Raw genomic sequence first — 21,405 nt, 5'->3', positions numbered from 1 at the left:
GCAGTAGTCCAGTCTAGAGGTGATGAAGGCATGAATAAGTGTTTCTAGGTCTCTTGGAGGAAGATAAGGCTTAGCTTTGGCAATTTCACGTAACCAATAAAAACATGTTTTCACAACTGTGGACACTTGCTTCTCTAATTTAGAGGAGCTATCTAAAAACACTCTGAAATTCCTTAGTGTGAGAAAGATGAGAAGCAAGAGGACTGAGGGCATCAGTTAACTTGTTCAAAGGGGCATGATTTCCAAAAACCATAACTTCAGTCTTATTTTCATTTAGTGTAAGAAAATTCTGTGTTAACCAGTCTTTAACATCATGTAAACAGTTAAGCAAAGGCTGCAGTGGGACAGAGACATCCAGTTTCAAAGGGAAGTAGATTTGGATGTCATGAGCATAACAATGAAAGGGAATGTTGTATTTCCTAAAAATAGATCCCAAAGGCATCATGTATAAGGAGAACAGAGTTGGACCCAAAACAGACCCCTGTGGCAAACCACAACACATAGGGACGGAGGAAGAGGAGTATTGCCCAATTTTAATCAAAAAATACCTCTCCGATAAATATGATTTAAAACAAGATAAAACCGTGCCTTTTAGACCAACTACATGTTCAAGTCTCAATAAAAGAATGTTGTGATCAACTGTGTCAAAGGCGGCAGTCAAATCTAAAAGAACTAAAACAACAGAGCAACCTGAGTCTACAGTTAAAAGAAGATCATTAAAAACTCGTAAAAGCGCAGTCTCAGTACTGTGACGAGATTTAAAACCAGACTGGAACACTTCACAAATGCCACATGAAAACAACTTTTTCCAAAATTTTGGACATAAAAGACAGTTTAGAAATTGGCCTGAAGTTAGAAAGCACATTTGGATCAAGATTTTTCTTCTTAATAATGGGTTGCACAACAGCATGTTTGAAAACAGCTGGTACACAACCTGATGACAATGAAGTATTTAAAATAAAATACCAGGCCCAATGACATGAAGAGTTTCTTTAAGGAGGCGAGAAGGAAGAATATCTTGTGGGGAATTAGACGGTCTTAAGTGATCAAGTACTTCCTTCAATGCAGAAAAGGTTAAAAACTGCTGAAAAACAACCGAGCATTTACAAGGTGGATCTAGGTCTAACACTGCCTGTGAATGCAGTGTTCGTAAGGTTGAGATTTTTTTTAATGAAGTGATTCAAAAAGTTTTCACAATGTGCAATGGAAGCCTCCATAGGAACAGTGGCACAGGGGTTAATCACAGAATTAAAAATATTAAAAAGAACTCGGGGCTTATGACAGTTGGTAGAAATTACACCGGATAGGAAAGCAGATTTTGCAGCTTTAACAGTTTTCTGATATTTTGTTAAGCAGTCATGCAGGATGCCCAAAGACACCTGGAGCTTGTCTTTTTTCCATTTTCTCTCCGCACATCAACGTTCACGTCTGAGAGCGCAGGTGGTTTCATTCAGCCAAGCGGGTGGTTTCATCAGACCTACATTGCACAAAATAGGTTTAGATAATTAAATAAAATATACTAATTTGTTTGAGTTTTATTCAATATAAAGGGTTACTGTCAGTTGCCAGTTCTTGGATTCCTTATATTTGTACAGTCAATCAAAAGGCATTTAAATGCACACTTGATGAATACCACTGACACAGAAATAAATAAATGTATTCTCCTACTATTCTAGTTAATATCTATCTATCTATCTATCTATCTATCTATCTATCTATCTATCTATCTATCTATCTATCTATCTATCTATCTATCTATCTATCTATCTATCTATCTATCTATCTATCGACTTATTTTTACAAATGAAGTGCAGCTTATATGGGTTGTGAACTTTCTTAGAATAAATCCTTGAGATTATATAATAACCCAGTTAATATCAGGGCATTAGGGAATCTTTTATTGAGCCTTAGGTTGCAAAGCATTTTTTTAACAGTCAAAGAAATTTTCAAACATGCTATCAGCATTTGAAATATAAAACTGGCAGAGAAAGGTGCTTATCTGGGGTGGACATATTACCATTAGCAGCACATTAACTTATCTCTTTCTGCAGAGCATGGACTACAACGTCACTGAGCCTCACCACTTTCCTTGTTTTGGTCCTGCAAGAAATTAAGTTTACTACATGTGTTGCTATCTACTCTCAAGCTATAAGTAACACATGTTTAAATACTTAAATTCTCCCATTATTAGGCTACACAAAACTGCCTGATTACATCAACCCCAAGGTGCTGAGGACCTGTGCTAGCAAGCTGCCTGTGATCCTGAGTCACATTTACAGCCAAAGTTTGAAACAGGAGATGATATCAGTGTTAGGGAAAACATCCTGTCTAGTTCCTGTACCAAAAACCTCAACACTATTAAGAATTTAAAGCCTACTGACCACTTGCCATTACATCATATTTAATGAAGATTGACGAGAGATAAGTACTGTCCAACATGAAAACATCTCGTGACCCTCTGCAGTTTGCATACAGAAGCTACCAGAAATATTAACAAACATGTCCACTATCTCCTGGATTAATGATGACCTGATAGACAGACTGCAATTTGGGAGACTGGACGGTACAGTACAGGATCTCCAAAGGGAACTGTGTCATCTCCATTTGTGCTCACCTTGTACACCTGAGGCTTTCAGTACAATTGTGGTCTACAGAAATACTCTGACAATTCTGCAGTTGTTGGTTGTATTAGCTGTGGGTGGGAAGAGGAGCACAGAGCACTACTGGGTGACTGGACTGGCCTGGGAGGATTCATCTGCTTCCAAATGTGAATAAGACCAGAGCGACTGTGATCAACTTCAGAGGAAAGAGGACAAGTGACCCATGTCTATCCTGGGATAGGATGCTGATGTGGTGGAGGAGTACGAATACAGAAGCATCCATATCAACAACAGGTTGAACTGGAACCAACACAGAAGCTGTATCCAAAAAGAGGATGAGCAAGCTCTACTTCCTAATGAAGAGAGTAAAATGAGAGTAAAATCATGGGGATTTTCCATCAGCCAGTTGTAGTGAGCACTATGTACTTTGCTGTGGTGTGCTGGAAAAGAAGCGTCAGAGCTGGTGACTTGGATGTTGTAAATGAATGTATTTTTTTAAGCAGGCTCCAAAAATGTTACATTATTCAGCTCCTTATTCTCTGTCATACATGTTGTGTTACAATGTTGGATACTCATTTTTAAACATGGCCAGAGTTTTCAGTGTTAAGGTCAGTATACGTGACTGTGATTCATTGCTCTAAATGCCTTCTCCTACATTTGTTCTTCTCCTGAATATGTATAATCCCTAAAAAGGTCATCTCAAGCACACACTAACTGTGAACACAGACGTTCCACCCACTTGCTTTTCAAACGCTCTGATTTCAAGGGGCAGCCAATCAGAAGAAAGTCAGCTTAAAGGAAAGAGGAAGGTATGAAGTGAAGGACTTCACCAAGGCCCAGAATAAGATAAACAGGGATTATTTTGAACTGTCAGTCATGCAAAGATACTCTGGTAGAGGAGAAGAATATGAATGTAGTATACTAATGGATATGACATAGAAGTCCCATTTTAATACCATATCAAAGAAAGAAATATGAATTAAAATTATTTTTATAAGATACATTTAGCCTGATTAGCACAGTTAACAAAGCAAAAAACAAAAATCACTTAACCCTAGTTCTGACTGATTTTACAAGGCTTTAATTTTCCCCAGAACAAAGGAGGTGTTTTACATTTGTGTGAATAAGATGAATAAGATCATTGAACTGTTGTAATACAGAATAAATACTATACGAGTATTTCACTCAGTGTTAGGAAAGTGGTTTTAAGATTTGATGGTACATTTTCCACTGAATTGTCAAGGAACTGAAGCTTGGAAACTCACAGGTGGTCTCAGTGGCCACAATTTCTAATATTTAATTCAGTATCTTCACAATTTTGATCACATGTTGTGAATTACATCAAGGCTCAAACTTGACACCCCAGCCGCTAAACGCAGGATCTAAGTGGAGATGGGATCACCACTGTTGCCTGCTTCACCTTGAGATGAGGCCACATGTGGATCAGTTTCCTCTCCAAAATATGTTGTCCTCTGGGCCTCCCTATACATATGAACACACACATACATACACATGGCTCTCATTTGACAAAGTAAAACAGAACCAGACACAGAAAATTACTTATAACCTTCAAGGCTTATCTGAACTGATGGTATAAGGCTAGGCAGTAGTGTATGCTGCACATATTTTAAAGCCCCTTGAGGCAAAATTATGACTTTATGCAGTATAAATAAAACTGACTAATCCACTGTGTGTGTGTGTGTGTGTGTGTGTGTGTGTGTGTGTGTGTGTGTGTGTGTGTGTGTGTGTGTGTGTGTGCGTGCATGCATATGTGTATATGTTTCAATGTATATCTATTTTTATCACCTAGACTCATGGACAGGGAACATGTTGCTCTCAGGGGCGCCAGAAATGACTGGTTCCTCTTGTTGCTGGGACTGAATGTGGCTTTGCTGCTGGGACCCACTCTCATCAGTCTGAAAAACATTTTGGTGGCATTGTTGGTTGTTACTTTTGCTGAGAAGATTGATCCAACTTTCATATTTGTCAGTTTATGATGACATTTGTGAAGCTGTCTGTATCGCTGGAATAGCAGTATCGAGCTTCTGGACCCTAATTTATTCATATTTAGGCTCTTTATCAGCTTTATCAGGTGACATTTATTAGATTAGAGACAGATAGTGACACACACATTACATTTATTAGAATATTCATAGAATTGAAAATCTGTTCAAGTTCTACATACGTAAAGTACCTGGACAGAGGTTGAGACGTGTGTCTTGGCCTGCATGCTGCCTCTTCTGTGGAGTTCCAGCAGTGTGTCATACTCACTCTTTAACTGATCAAAGTCATCCTGGAGTGTCTTCAACTTCACAATAAAAAGAAAACAAAGTCACCAAAGACTGTTGAGATGTTAAGTCATGAAGTCTATGTATAGTATCCAGCATGAGATACCTGTAGCTCGGTCCGTTGGTGTTTTTGTTCAAGGGTGTCCCAGTCACACTGGGGCACAACACCCCAGTACTCTGCGTTCATCCTGTTCAGTTCCTCCTGGGCTTTCCTCAGGTCTTCTCGACACACCTTTAGAGCGAGCTGCAGTTCCACAGGATCCTTCCAATCTAAATGGAAACACATGTAAGAGCATGACACACTTCCCTATAGACATTTATATTTTATAAACATAAAAACATATGTTTTGCTGAGCTCTAGAGGTTACTGTACTTGGGTTTTTCAAATATAGATAATGTTGGGCCTTTTCCATCAAAGAGGTTTTCAAACTTTTTCTGGCATGCCCCACATCAGAAGCTGATCACACGCTACCATCTTTTATCAATTATTTAATAATAATAATACAAAAAAGTTGGAAATTAGTGAAATAAATCTCAAACGAACAGAATTTGCAAACTACTTCTGCAATTTTTTCAATCTCAAAAAGAATCTTTTTTATGGAGTTTAACTTTAAAAAGGACCTAAAAAAAGGACCTTAAGTTATTTTCAGTTCACTGTTAACTAGTTAAAGATGTAATAGATGTTGTTATACCTGTACTTTTGTCTGCAGAACGCTGCTCCTTCACACTACTTCTTGTCATGTCATTGAGCTGCCAAATCAGCAACCTGCGAGCATCACGTTCCTCCCGGTACTGCAGATACTGGTCAGACAGTTCTGACTGCAGATGATCAGCCTTAAGAGGAACAACAGGCAGTGGGGTGACTGATACGATAATGATGAGCTATTAATTGATGGATAAATTTCCTTTATGCGCAGGGTTGTGTGTATGCTTTCATGCCCTTAAGCTTTTATGCTTTCATAAAAACTTTCATGCCCTTAAAAGTCACATGTCTTGATACATTCTCAATCATCCAGATAAATAAATCTCCAAAAATTGATTCTGTTCATCTGGACGTAGCGTTTTCAGTGGGAGAAACGTTTTGTCACTCATCCAAGTGACTAAAAGTCACATGGTTAATTAAACCAAAATAAAATTAAAAGTATGCCATTTACCACTGCCTGCACTGTCTTCTCTCTCTTTCTCATGGCTTCAATCTCCTCCTTTAGCTTCTGCTTCTCCATTTTCAAGGCAGCAATCTCAGCCTGCTCCTCTGCCCAGCGAGCTTGAATCTTTTTGTCACATTCCTCTGTCACCAGCCTCAGATGGGACTGCAGTGGTTCCAGCTTTTTGATTTGTTCTCCCTGATGAACTGAAAAAATTGTATACAATGCATGCATTACAACAAGTAATCAACTCCCTGATATAAAGTCTTTATACAAAGAAAAGCTAACCTCTACAAACTTCATCTTTTTACTGAATAGACAATTAGTTTTAACTAGGTTAGAATAACATGTTGCGACCAACTCTTTCTATGCTACAATAGAACTTATCATTTTACTGCCTACACAAACTGCTAGGACCTTTTAGAAAACTATTGGAATCTAGTGGAATCCTTTCCACTAATTTTATTAACTTTTTAACCCAGATTTGCTCTCACAAATGCTGAGTTGAATCCTTACAACAACAAAGAAAACTGTATGACTATGTATAGGATGATTTAGAAGAAAACACTCAAAAATGAATGGCAAAGAGACAGAATAGTACCTGCAGAAGACTCAAAATTATTAATATAGTTACTGAATATTAAAGTCACAAAGTTTTGAGAAATTAATTCAGAATAATTTTTTTTTTTTACAAAGAAATACATTGCCTTACTTTGCAAGGCTGGATGGAACCACGCTGGTTGCTGTGTATTATGTATCTTTGCATGTGCATTTGAACCAATAAATTTAGTTTGATGTAAGACATTTACCACTTAGATGTGAGAGAATATTGATATTTATGTATTGTAAATATAAAACTTTAATTTATTTAATTCTATACCCAAAGGTAATATATTTTTCTGTTTTCCCCAAAAACGTTGTGGGATGCCATTTCTAATCTGCTTCAAAACCTTGTCAAATCTGTTATAAATTGTTTTTTTTAAATAGCATTTTTATCTAATCTATACAAATCAGACTAGCTTTCTCATAGAGTTACTGACCAAAGGTGTTTTCATATTCCTTTTTAATGGCAGACAGAAGGGGTTGGTAAGTTTTGAAGGCAGTGATGAAACATTCAAATGCATTGCGGTAGACCTGTAGGCAAAGTAGAGTAAGATTGTAAGTACTTAGACTGCAGCAAGAAAATACGTGTATATCTTCTAAACATAAATACAATCAACAAAAACATTTCACCTGAAGTTTCAGCTCCTGAAATTTCGGCTCATGTGGGCCGATAGTATGAAGCTCCTTGCTCACATAGTTCTCCAGCTGCATCAGAAGTTGTGGCTTTCTGTCTGGGCCTGCATAAAAGTAACTGCCTCCTGTCCAGCACTGCATGATTGGTCACACAAAAGCACACACAGTACTGTGAAAGGAACCTTTCTGTGACACTGAAAGATAAAGTTTATAAAGATGCCATGAAGTTCTTAGATGATCTTTATACCAATTAAAAGACTTTAGATGTTGGCAGGACAAAGTCAGATTGCTGTTTGTGTAATGTTGCCTGATTTACTTACCTTTCTCGTTGCACATGGTTGGACAGATACACCACCAGCATTTTCCTCTTCATGTCCTTCCTCTGATGTCTGGGCTGTGTAACTTTGTAGATTGTATTTATATGTAAGTCTAATATGCAAACAACAAAGTCAGTCTGCCTTAAACGTACTTTAAATAAGCTTTGAAATACAAATGTATTTATACATAAAAACAAACGTAGCATGACTTTTGGTGTAAATGGAAGTCATTTCATCACTTGCCTTGTTTTTTGTGACGGTGTTAAAGGTGGAAATTTTATATCTTTGTTTGGTGACATTTATAGCTTTGATATAAAGGTTAGACAATAACAAACACTTAGCCCGTTTGAAACTGTTGTATTTCGTCTGTTTAACTCAATGAGATCGGCTTTAGCGTCGCACAGCACAACATTTGTAGCAGGGTTTCCATGGTAACGACGACTGACTACGCAACAAGACCCCACGTAGTTGCCCGGTGCGCGCCTAACTAATTTTCAAAATGGCAATGATTTTATCTGCTCAACTCAATCATTAACTTTGATATACAATAACTAATATATGGTAACGTGTTTTATAAAGTCTATTTCACATATCTGCTATATTAATTACAATATAATAAAACTTAGTAAACAACACAGTGTTTTTATGAACAGGCACATATTTCACCGAGGAAATAATACTGCTACTAATACTGTAAAAATACCATTTAACTTACAAATAAATACAAGTTTTGCCATTTAAAGTTCAAAATTAAATTATATAACGTTCTGAAAACGTGTGTAAGTTTAACAGACGAAAACTACATTTCCTAGCCCCCTATCTCACTGGAAGGCCCTAAATCCGTCTGACAGTAGTGGAACTCTGTAGTCATTTCTAGTGACATTAGCATAAAAGCGAGCGTGCAGCTGAACTACAGTACCCATACGACACTATTTCAGCCTACAGTACATTCTGCTGCTTATCCGGGGATGTCACACCGCTGCTATTTTCTCCCCTCAGTCCCTCTCACTCTCAGCCTACAGCTCCAGCGGACTGACACTGGGCTTTGGATAGAAAGAAACGAACAATAAGATACAAAAACAGGAGGCCAAAAAAAATGACAGAGCTCGGAGCGGGAAGCCTGCCGCTGGGAGATCCTGCTTTTAATTACCAGGAGCACGAGCTTAACGAGAGGCTGAAGCGGCTTTACCCGGCTGTAAACGAGGAAGAGACCCCTTTACCCCGATCCTGGAGCCCCAAGGATAAATACAGCTACATTGGGCTGTCACAGAACAACCTACGGGTCCATTACAAAGGTTAGAGACCTGCCTCATCACTGATGGGCCTAAGTGTGTAGTCAAAACAGCAGTTCAAATCTGTGTTGTTGCCGAAGGGGGGTCTCTCTCTCTCTCTCTCTCACACACACACACACACACATACACACTCAGTATGCGATTATGTTGACTGTGTATGTGCGTGTGCAGTCCTGGTAAATCTAGTCTGAGCTGCCTCTCCTGTCCTGTAACCTTGCTTTGTTTCACGAATGAGCAGAGGAATGCCCAGATGGGTGACAGTGAACTCGCTAACCCTGGCCATCGGTCTCATTACCGTCACACTGAAATCTTCAATATCATGGCTCTTCTTTGTTTATTTACTGTTTATGACGTTACTGCTTTGGAGTAAACTCACTGCATCTGACGTTCTCCTCGCTTTGTACTGGAAGGGGACACTGGCAGCAGTAGCGACGCATAGTTTATTGGCAAACCCCTGTCTAACTTACGGGAGCTTGCTAACAGAAAGCTGTTAACCAAACACATTACTTAGCCTTGTGGCTAACCAGCTAACGTTAGCCAACTTAGCTGTTCCTAATATTGAATTGAGGACAGTAGGTTCCGAGGTGGACACCAACAGAACTTGTTGTTTTACAGTGTAGTGTTAGTTGAAATATTAACGCTGTACAGTGCTACAGCAAACAGGTTAAATGGCATTGTTTTGTGTTTCTCATGTGATTTCAGAGCAGTGTTCTAGAAGTCTTTTCCAATAATTTTTCCGTCCACCTCCATTCAGATCTGCGTGCCCCGAGCCTAACAACAGTTTCAGGTCCAGTTTCTAGCAGGCAACAGAGGTGCTGCCGTGAGAGAGGAGGCCTCTGCGCATTACATTAGGCCAAAATGCACCGTTCTGGTAATAAATCCGGAGTATCGACGGGGTCTGGCATTTTAACGTTAACAGCAACCAGACGGTTCAGTCAGTCTTTCATTCAGATGGATAACAGCTGACAGCAGGGCTTTTAGCCGTCTCAATTTAGCAACCACCTATATCAAAACAAGGTGACATCCGTGTGACGGCTTCTGTGCTGTTCAGACAACCCCCCCCCCCCCACACACACACCCCAAAACAGGAAAACACTACAAGACTTTAATCACACACTGTGAAAAATCCCAGTTGATAGGCTACTTTGGGCCCATGTAGAAGGTGAGAGGATACAGGCAAGATGTGTAATTCAAAATTAAGGTTGTGTAATCCATTTTGTGAGGTTTATGGAGTGGTGGTCCTACAGTTTGTAAATAGCAGGGAGGGCCTCTTATTTGTAGACTCGGGCCTAAAGCCAGATACAACCGCAGATCATTTAATGCATAATTGATCAGGTCCCTGCTGATGAGCAGTTGAATATGAGCTTCCATTCAGTTTATCTGTTATGTTGAGAATGTTGATTTACCTTTTGCTATAATCAGTGCTGTTAAGATCATTGTATTCTAGTCTAGAATTACCTAACAGCTCTGGCACTGGCTCAAAGTGGTGTATTGCTGAGGATGAGTCAGGGGGGAGGGGGGGGGGTTCTTGTTGAGGTTATGTTGGACATTGAGTCATTATGTCTATGAAAGGTGCACAGATTCAGTGACACTGCACTATTGTTAAGGCATGACATATAAATAGGTTTGTTCTGGAGTGTGTGAGATATTTTTTTCTGCTCCTGGTTGTTCCTGCTCTGTTCCCTCACCCTTGTGGTTTGGATGCTATTTTGACCAGCGTGCCAATTTTCTCTGTTCAAGGCCATGCAGTGTCTACCTAGTCCTGCTGCGCACTGACAGAGATTAATCCTCGCAGCCTCAGCAGCAAGATAGATACTTAAACAAACTTAATGACTTTGTACCAATAAATGCAGCAAATGGTGTTAATTTTTACACCTCTGCAGATGCAAAGATAATTTTATCATTAACTTAGAAATAAAGAGAGGGTTACAGTTGCATAGTAGGAATACATAGTAGGAATAAATCTAATGTTCTGTAACACACCCTATAGCGTTTTCTTTGCACTTTTACACATATAATAAATTCAGCTGCACCCTGATGAAAGACCAAGCTGTTGACTAAGGATTTTGTTGGAATACTAATTGTTTTGCTGTAGATTTATGTTTTATGACTTACAGTAATCACAATGTCAGTGTACCAAGCAAAATTTTAACTAAGCAAAACTTTTCGCAAGCAAGTAGTTTAAAAAAAAGTCAACTAATCATTTCTTTGACCTGTGAGAGAAGCACTTTAATATATACTGTGAATAACCATAACAGGACTGACGTGGAACTAAAGGAATAGTACGGGATTTCAAATTCACATACTTTTCAAAATTTAGTTGAGCAAAAGGAAAGCATTTATCTAAATAGGAGCATGATTTTTATTAAGGTTTCATTTATTTCAAACTGCAACCCATTTGTTTGAGCCATGTTGAAATTAAAGTGCACATATAGAGAAACCTACAGGCTGCACTAGCTGCTGCTGCGGAATAGTCACAACTAAGGCCTCAGTCATTCTCTGTTGTGTACAGACACCAAAAGCCGGAGTAGTAATTGCTGTTATACTTCTTTGAAATCAGATGATAATGACATTTACGTCACTTAGACCCCGGCGTACCTCCCCATTATAACATAAATGAGCTGTGGTGTATCACATCTTTGGTAAGCTAAGTTCAGTTCCTCTAGCCACACCCAAGCCTGATTACTGCCACACCCATTTTCAATCAAGAAATCACTTAAATGGGACCTGCCTGACAAAGTGGAGTAGACCAAAATATCCTCAAAGGCCAGACATCATGCCACGATCCAAGGAAATTCAGGAACAAATGAGAAACAAAGTAATTAAGATCTATCAGTCTGGAAAAGGCTATAAACCCATTTCTAAAGCTGTAGATGTTCAACGTACCACAGTGAGAGCCATTATCCAAAAATGGCGAAAACATGAAACAGTGGTGAACCTTCCAGGAGTGGCCAGCCGACCAAAATTACCCCAAGAGTGCAAGATCGACTCATTCAAGAGGTCACAAAAGAACCCAGAACAACATCCAAAGAACTGCAGGCCTCACTTGCCTCAGTTAAGGTCAGCGTTCATGACTCCACATTAAGGAAAGAGACTGGGCAAACATGGTCTGCATGGCGGGGTTCCAAGATGAAAACCACTGCTGAGCAAAAGGAACAAAAAGGCTCATCTCAGTTTAGCCAGAAAACATTTTGAAGATCCCCAAGACATTTAGGAAAATTTGTGGACTGATGAGAAAAAACGTAAACTTTTTGGAAGTTGTGTGTCCCATTGCATCTAGTGTAAAAGTAACAGCATTTCTGAAAAGGAACATCATACCTCCAGTAAAACAGGATTGTGGTAGTGTGATGGTCTGGAGCTGTTTTGCTGCCTCAGGACCTGGAAGACTTACCGTGGTAAACTGAACCATGAATTCTGTTGTCTACCAAAACATCCTGAAAGAGTATATCTGGCCATCTGTGTGACCTCAACCTGAAGTGCACTTGGCTTTTGGAAGAGGTCAGCGATCCAAAACACTCCAAGTCCACCTCTGAATGGCTTAAGAAAAACAAAATGAAGGCTTTGGAGTGGCCTAGTCAAAGTCCTGACCTGAATCTGATTGAGATGCTGTGGCATGACCTTAAAAAAGGCGGTTTATCATGGGAGACCCTCCAATGTGGCTGAATTAAAACAATTCTGCAAAGATGAGTGGGTCAAAATTCCTCCACAGTGCTGTAAAAGACTCCTTGGCCATTATTGCAAACACTTGATTGCAGTTTTGCTACTAAGTGTTATTAGGTTTAGAGGGCAATAAGTTTTTCAAACTATTGTACACGAACAGGTGTGTGGCAACTACACCCATATGGAAAAGAAATAGAAAAAACTTATAAAAGACTTGCATAAGATGTGGCCTACTTCATATAGTCAATCATATAAGGCTTATATGATTTACTCATGAAAGTGGCCACTTTCTCATTACTTTCATATATTGTTTTAGTAAGTATCCAAAACATACAAGTTTCATTTATATACTTTTTCAAGGGATCTTATGTCTGTTTTCACTCTTGTATGCTTTTCATACAAGTTTCACACAAGACAGATACAAACTTTATAAGATTTATATACATCTTTTCCATATGGGCATTCTTCCTTGAGCTTATTCCATAGTCACTCCTCACCACCCTGGTGTTATCCAGAGCCCCAAAAGCCTAAGATGACATTACTGTTTATAGTTTGGTTGTCTGCATAGGTGGATTTGTGCAGATTTTTGTGGAGGCATACACCCTGCATACTTTACTAGACAAAGGCCCTGGGTCCACTGTACAAGAACCTAATTGCTCATAATTGCCCGAAGAGCTGCTCCTATAGGACAACTTGAACTAGCAAAGTCTATTAAACACAGTGCAATTTTAGTGGAAAATCACAAGGAAAGTTACTGGAAGATACAGAAGGTAGAAATCTTAGATAAGAGTTCATTAAGGATACACTTCGCCATCATTTTCAGAGGTTATTTGTTATTGCACTGTACATTTGTGCAGTGAGTCTACTAAAGGCTCTACTAAAGGTTTTATATTGTTTGGTTTATATATTTGGTTTATATTGTATTTGATCTGCATACTCAGATATTTAAATACTTTTGACATATTTTGAACTGACACTTTTAAAGACAGATTTGTTGGTATTTTCAGAAAGACCTAATGGTTTGTTTTTTACATTTTGATTTAACTTTCGCTAATGCTGATTTTCTGATTCAACTCAGACGTTGAAAATTTTCAATTGTCTTCTTACGACAGGTGACATGTAAATATTTACAGCATTGTTTAGTTATAAAATGAGGATAATAGACTGCCAAGCATCATTATGTTACATGTTTCAGAACCTATATTATGCTAACTTTTACTTGTTGCCATCACGATGAAGTCATGGTAATTGGAATTGGCCGAAGTGGTCCAAATTGAGTGCCATCATAATTTTTTTGAAATTTCCAAATGCACCATGAAAATTGGGACAGCTATGCTGCCCAAACTCTATGTATGACAGAGTTGGAGAGTTGGCTCTGGCTCAGGAGATTTAGCAGGTTGAATAGCTGGCTTGTTGCCTCCTTTTACTCGTTGATGTATATTTCATTGAAGATCTCGGAATGCCGGCTGCTACCAGCCATGAAGCCAAACACATTTATGGTAAATCTGCTTTGTCAGTGTGTGCTAGAAATTGTGCCACAAACAAATTTAAACTCTAATATCGTTTAGTTTTGGTTTATTGCCTAAGAAAGAAAGGTGTAAATTCTCTAACAACTGTAACAAAAGTAAAGTGAGTAAAGGAAATGTCATTTAGTCACCATCTAAACTTGGTTAAAAATGGATAGAAGATGTGTAATAAGACATAACTAAAAATAAGTGTGTATATATATCACGATATGTGGTATTTTTTTTTTATACTTTTGGTCATCATGCTTCAGTATGAAGTTGCATCTATATGTAAACTAGACACCTGTTGCTTTCAAATTAGAATTATAGTGATTTGAAAAACTCCGAGTAAGTTCAATCCAGTGGTTCAGTAGCTTGTAGAACAACAATACCTTAAAGAATTGTTTCCTGTTTTAGTTCATTCTCTAATACCTAATATCAATTTCTAATATATACAACACAAATGAATGCTCCAGACCAGCAAACTGCCAAAACATCTGCTTTCATAAAGATGTTTACGCTTAACGATTAGTTAAACCAGTTCATTTGAATAGCAGCACTTGGCTGCTACTTGCTCTCCTAGTTCTTAGGGAACGTCAAGGTTGTACTTGGTTTTTCTGTAGAGTCATAACTGCCTGTGCTTACTGGGCTTACTTTGGAGCTTTATATGACTGGAATACCACAGTCATGCTACTTTTTAAAAAAATTTTTTTAGCATAAATACAATTGTGAGATACAGAACTCAATTGTTAGGCTATAAACAAACTACACATCAATTGCATGACGTTCATATAAACACTACTAAGAACGTGTTTTTAGCGTGATCAGTTGGTGCTGAATTTCCCTGAAGTCTCTAGCCTTATTTAGCCATTTATGTGCTAACACATGTTCATGTAATACCTTCAGTTTACTTCTGTGTTTTAAGAAAAAATGTGAAAGTATTTAGAGCATCTCGTTATCATATTTGCAGCATCTAAACAAAAATCTGATCCAGAAAATGGAACCAGAAATGATAAATCCTGTCTCATTTATGAATTTTTAAGACTCATTCCTGCAGCATACTAGGAAGGACGTGATCTAGATACAGGCTAAAATTTAGTTAGTTTCCTTCTCTGCTCATGCTCAGCTTCTCCACCAAGTTTTGTTAACTTTGACCTGCATAATCCCGCTGACAGAAAGGTAGATAAATCGCAATGAAAACATACCTCTGCCTCAGCTCTTATCTAGGCAGAAGACACATAATTAAAGTTCAGAGATTAATGTTTTCAAAGGTCACGTGGCCCTGACCTTTGTGCTGCATTCATGTATTGTCAGTAGAATGGCAACAATGTTGTTATCTCATAGTATATTTGTAGTATATATATATAACTTAAGACAAACAGGTTATAGCATCTTTAATTTGAGATTTTATTTAACTTTAACTGTATGAGATTTTATCAGCATTCTCATCAGATGGGAAATAAAGTAACTTAAAAATCCTTAATATCACTGACTTGGAAAAACACCATTTCCAGTTTTCCATCTATTATTAACTAGGCCATCATATCTCTTAGAGGCCACAGTGATGAAGTGCTGCTGTGTAGCATAATCTGCCTCAGGGAGACCAAAACAGAAGATACAAACCTTTTAGCATAAGTGCCAGGTGTATCTGTGCGCACAAACAATTAATATTTAGCCTCGTGCTGTATGGCCACATGCCCAAAGTGTTATATTCACTTTTGTTTTGACTGAAGTATTTTCTTAGTTTAGACACATTTAATAACCAATGTATTAGTCTCTACCAGTCCAAAAAATTGTAGTTATCTTTTAGTAAGTTAAATAAGAGATGTAATCAAAGACATCTTTGATTACACACAGAACAGAACAAAGACACACAGAACAGCAAAGCAGCTCTGAATTCATTTTTTTCAATACCTAGCAAGGTCTGTAGCTTAGTAGTATCATAACTGAGTATATGGTGGTGGTGTTGTCAGCTAGGGTCTAATATAAATGGCATTAATTCCCTCATGAAGTCATATAAGAATTTTTGTACTTCCTCACACTATAAATAAATCCTCTAATTTTATTATGATGTTGACATAGTGATATGGACTCATCTGCTTCTTTTGACACTGTGAGGCATTTAGCAACGTGTTGCTTTGGTCTTTGTTGTGCTTGCTATTATTGAACAGATAGATTTTGCACTTTGCCTCTGCTAGTGGTCAAAAATACACCCTGGAGGCAGACTGCTGATATTCTAGTAAGCAATTAAGGCCACACAGTGCTGTGGGTGAAGAGGAACAGGACATTAACAGTTGCTCCTTGAACTCTCGTGGAGAGGTTTAAAGTCGCACAAGAGCAGAAATGTCTAATACTGCCAGGGCTTTAATATTAAATCACATGGCCTTTCATTCAAACTTTACAACACTGTTACACTCTAAGTTTCTTATCTAATACAAATAAAAAACCACAATGGCCTAATCAGCATGAATCAGCATGAATGCAGAATTATAAACCAGACATTTTGGTTAACGGTAGTAACCATCTCACATACCCATTTATGTAGTCCCAAAGAGACCTGCTGACCTACTGAGGTCTAAAATTAGACTACTGGCTGACACACACACAAACACACACAGACACGCACAGGCACGCCAGTCACATGTGTAAACACGATAGAACATGCATAGTGGATTTGTGGGTCAAAAAAGATGCAAAAATGAGTGTTAGTGAACATCCTGTCACTTTTTGCTTCCTAAAAAACACTAATGGGCTAGCATATGTGGATATTTTATATGGTGTTAATGTAATTCAGACTCTAACGTGCTTTAGTTCATTATTAATTATGGCACTGTGATCTTTTAATAGTGTCATAGTTGCATCCTTATTAAAAATATATAAAACAAATATCATTAAAAGAGTTAGGATCACAGTTAAAGAGGTGTTGTTACTGTAAACCTATACAAGTGATGCTATACTAAGAGTATTTTACTTGAGTATTTTTTTGAAAAAAATGAAAACACATCGAGCCAGTATATTTCTAACTTCCTGTTCTACTCTATAGTATGTATAACTTTATTTTAGTGACCACACTTATGTCCCCCTCACACACAACAAACAGCAACAGCCTCAAGGTGTCTGCTGACAGCCAGCTGCTTCGTTTAAGGTTACAGCATGTCTACATTTCATGCACACACAGAGCTCTCAGTGACTTGTTATGTGTGGTGACAGGTGAGCTCAGTCAATGGTGCAATTACATGTAACAGAAAGAGATGCACATGCTTACTGTAGAGGCTAGATTGCAGTTATACAACAGTACTGAACATATTAGTCTCTCTCTCTCTCTCATGACCCGAGGGATTGCATAAGCAGCCATCTGAATATAGAATGACAGACAGTAATATGTGTTGTGCTCAAATCTAATTGGTCCAGACAAAATACATGAGCCCTGTGACCTCATTGTCTACATCTTTACCAGACTGTGTTAAATCAATGTCCTGTATAACCTATTCATAGAAAAGTCACCTTAACAAAAAGATGAATGTTATTTGAGAAATCCACACGTATCTGAGCACAATCTGAGCCTCACTGATCACTCAGCCTTGTGGTGCAAGCCCAACACAGCCTTGTGGAAATGTTGGGGAAATAAGAAAACTGATGCCAGTTAGGTTAGTTATCAAACCTACAGCTGTTTCTGTTGCCATATTCAGATTAGATGAGCTTCTTCTGAAAAGCTGCCTTTGGTCTTCATCAAACATGTCTGCCGTTACTCTGGCCACACCACTCTATCTTTTGTCTGTTCAGAGCACATTATTGCAAAAGACCTGGGGCCAGATGCAGAAAGCTCTGTTTATATTATCAACCAAAACTGTGTGTATACACTAAGGCAGATATGAGCATACACATTCATTTTTTTGTCATATTTATAGAGATGTGCCTATGCATTATCCAGTCCTCCTCACACAGAAAAAAAAAGCCTTAATAAAAAGACGTTGAAAAGACATTGAAGAAAGCTTTGATGTCTGAAGAATGCTGAGATTAGGTTAAAAAGTTGAAGGTGAACAGTCAGCTTCTGAGGCTGTTCAAAAGACATTTACAAAAAGACATCCTTTTATATCTAAATCCTTTAAAAGGTTTAAAAGTTATAAAGGGCGCTCTACTTTCACAGTGCCTCGGACAATCTACAGATTTGGTCACAAAAATAAACATAATTTGATCAACTTTTAACAGGCCGCGTTTCAACCAAATGTAGATGTAAACCAGTGTCTTTTTAAAGGCAATTTAGTCCATGGGCAATGTCCGTGGATACCTGGTGTTTTGGGGGTGGCCTTTTGTGCACTTCTACCTATTTATTTATCTACATTTGAAAACGTCATTTGCACTACAAGTTAGTAGACTATATGTTAAGTTTAACATCAAGTCTAAGTTAAGTTTATTTGTCAGTGTGTTTGTCTCTGAAAGTCAGGTTCTACTTTTTATATGTTTTTTTTTTTTTTTGACCAGATAGCAAATTTATGACTAATTAAACTATGAAAATACTAAGAATCCAGGTCAATGCTACTGCAAGCAGATGCCATATCATGAGACTTTGGTAGAAAATCAGGAGTCAAATGCAAGCCCAGTGTTTCTTTGTTTTTAAAGTCCTTTTGTATTAGGCTACCATGTTCTTCACGTACACCTTGTATTTCTCTTTTATCAGGTCATGGAAAGAACCACAAAGATGCAGCATCAGTGCGAGCCACACACCCAATCCCTGCTGCCTGTGGGATCTACTACTTTGAAGTCAAGATTGTCAGCAAAGGTCGAGATGGGTAAGCAGATGCAACTTTTAAAACCTTAGTGTTGGTGCCCTTTGTTACCATGGTAACCTGACTTAGCCCCCCCCCTCCTGGGTCATTCATAACATGTTCAGTGTGCCCACGCAAAAATAAAATTGCAGTAACTTTGTGTATTTCCTGTTAGTTTTTATTATATTCTGACTTTGAAGCTTAGGTCCATGAGTCACTGCACTGGCTGTTTTCTGAGGATATTATCAGAGGAGTAGGGTTTTATATATGTGTGTATGTGTAAAACTCTGCCTCTTATTGTTTCATATTAAAGAAAAATAGCCAACTTTAATAACTTGAAATAAATTACATTAATTCGATTTTTAATTAACATTTAAACATTTAATTTGATGGTTATAAACATAGTATTATCATATACTATGATAATACTATCATTTGTATATCATTAGTATATCATTTGTAGCACTGGTGCAAAATTTGTCAGTAACAATGTCTTTGTTCCTTTTTGTCAGTTTTTTTGCATTTACACCTGTTAACTTGGTTGTGCAAAGTTTTTTCCACCTTGAGTCTGTATCAAAACAGCAGTCTTTATATCACTTATCATATTACTGTCCAAATCCTTTGGTGTCACGACAGAGAGAGTTACAGCAGTGGAAAATCTTGGGGTGTTTTTGTTCATCTGCTGTACCAGTGAAAATAGTAGCCAGCCTTAAAAGTACAGTTTTAGTAATCATCACTGTCATCTAATGTGAGGGACTACACCTGAAAATTGTAGATCTGTGTTGCTTATAGTCAAGATATTCTTCTTAGTTGCCCTAGAATTACAATAATTGGGTGTCATTTCCAGAATTAGGAAATATGGAACGTTTTGAGCCCAGACTGGCTCTTCATCATGGCCCTGTGGGAATTGATTATTTAATCAGAACACACACACACACACACACACACACACACACACACACACACACACACACACACACACACACACACAAGCCCGTTCAGCTATCTTAGTGAGGACCTTCATTGACATAATGGTTTCCCTAGCACCTTACCCTAACCCTAACCATTAAAAATCAATGCCTAACCCTTACCCTAAACCTAACCATAACCTAATTGTAACCCTGACACTAAAACCATATTTTGAGCCTCAAAAAGGCCTTCAAACTTGTGAGGACCGGTGAGTGTGTCCTCATAAGTGACTGTTGGTTCTCACAAGTATAGTAGAATGCAGATTTCGGTCCTCACAAAGATAGCTAGACAGGAAGACATACACACACAGATTTTCAAATTGATACTTTTTTTTAAAGTACTAAGAGAAGTCTATTTCACCAAGCGTATCCTCCTAGATAAACTGGGTCTGGAATTGTTTGCTTCAGTTTGGCAGCTAGAATAGGTAACGTTGTGCACTGTTGCTGAAAAAGTTGCCACATGGAATTTAACAGCAAGAAAGTTCCTCCAGTTTAGTTCTGTTATTCCAGGACTCTTTGGAAGGACCTGAATGGCAAATTTACTTCTACATTATAAAACAGTCAAAGATGAACTCCATATGTAAATGAATATGCAAAGATCTTTATTGTCAAATGAGGCCATACAGCACAAAAGAGAGTCATTGCCTTTCAGCTAATTCAGTGATTGCTGAGGTTGCTGATGAGTAAGTGTTAGGTTAGTCTCTTCAATTATTTTGCCATGTGGTTAAATGTCTGGCTTTCAGATTCTCTTTTAAGATAAGATAAGATAAGATAAGATAACTCTTTATTGTCATTGCACAGTCATACATAGTACAATAGTACAATGAAATTGGAAAACTGTCCTACGTCGGCACTACATATAACACAACACGACACGATATGACACATCACAACGCAACACAAACAACACAACACAGTATAATAAGTGTATTTTTATTGCACACTGTTATTATTGCACATTAATTATTATTGCACCTTGTTATAAATATAAATATTATTATTGTTATTGTTGTTTTAAACATTGTTACCTCCCCCCTAAAAAAGTCCAGGGAGGTAGCCAATCAGGTCAGCTATTTGCATTGATCAGGGCTATTGCCCTGTTGTAAAAGCTGTCCTTAAGTCTATTTGTCCGGGACCTCAGCAGCCTGAACCTCCTGCCGGACGGCAGCAGCTTAAACACCCGGTGTCCTGGGTGTGTACCGTCCCGTAGGATGCTGCGGGCCCTCTTGAGACAGCGAGTGCTGTACAGGTCCTTCAGGGAGGGAAGAGGATGTCCAATGATTTTTTGGGCCATATTGATGACCCTCTGGAGTGCCTTTCTGTGTGCTGTGGTGCAGCTGGAGAACCACACACCGATGCAATACGTCAGCACACTTTCAATGGAGCAGCGGTAGAAGACGGTCAGCAGCTCCTTCTTCAGCTCCATTTTTCTGAGGATTCTCAGAAAGTGGAGATGCTGTTGGGCCTTCTTTAAGACCGCAGAGGTGTTAGAGCTCCATTGGGGGTCTGTGTCTATGTGCACTCCCAGAAACTTGAAACTGGAGACCCTTTCCACGCACTCCCCGTTGATGCTGACAGGCTGCAGCTCTTGTGTCAGTTTAGTCAGCTTTTGTGACTTGATTGGAGCT

At 38.3% G+C, this 21,405-nt stretch overlaps 2 protein-coding genes across 4 annotated transcripts in view; one reads left to right on the top strand and one right to left on the bottom strand.

Moving 5' to 3' along the window:
- Positions 1-3,664: 3,664 nt before the first annotated feature.
- Positions 3,665-8,098, bottom strand: tsnaxip1 (translin-associated factor X interacting protein 1). Of its 2 annotated transcripts, none has more exons than XM_085164685.1 (10): positions 7,830-8,098; positions 7,590-7,671; positions 7,267-7,404; positions 7,074-7,167; positions 6,043-6,239; positions 5,581-5,722; positions 4,995-5,158; positions 4,795-4,908; positions 4,407-4,516; positions 3,665-4,082 (listed from the first exon to the last, which is right to left on the bottom strand). In XM_085164685.1, the coding sequence occupies exons 1-10, from the start codon at positions 7,883-7,885 to the stop codon at positions 3,983-3,985; spliced, it is 1,197 nt and encodes a 398-aa protein (XP_085020811.1). In that variant the 5' UTR covers positions 7,886-8,098; the 3' UTR covers positions 3,665-3,982. The 2 variants fall into 2 exon arrangements, with proteins under 2 accessions (XP_085020811.1, XP_085020809.1); XM_085164683.1 differs by having other exon boundaries at positions 7,590-7,698; positions 7,830-8,097.
- A 411-nt stretch (positions 8,099-8,509) lies between these two features.
- The window catches only part of ranbp10 (RAN binding protein 10), a 41,871-nt gene continuing 28,975 nt past the window's right edge, over positions 8,510-21,405 (top strand). For both annotated transcript variants that reach the window (XR_014874846.1, XM_085164682.1), the window contains exons 1-2: positions 8,510-8,881; positions 18,722-18,833. Coding sequence is in view for 1 of the 2 variants with exons in the window: in XM_085164682.1 (XP_085020808.1) it covers positions 8,683-8,881; positions 18,722-18,833 (311 nt within the window). In the remaining variant the exon portion in view is untranslated. The remainder of the gene's footprint in view (positions 8,882-18,721; positions 18,834-21,405) is intronic.

This window comes from Neolamprologus multifasciatus, chromosome 7 (assembly GCF_963576455.1).
Source record: "Neolamprologus multifasciatus chromosome 7, fNeoMul1.2, whole genome shotgun sequence".
Taxonomy (NCBI): Eukaryota; Metazoa; Chordata; class Actinopteri; order Cichliformes; family Cichlidae; genus Neolamprologus; species Neolamprologus multifasciatus.
This window is presented reverse-complemented; position numbering and strand designations above follow the sequence as displayed.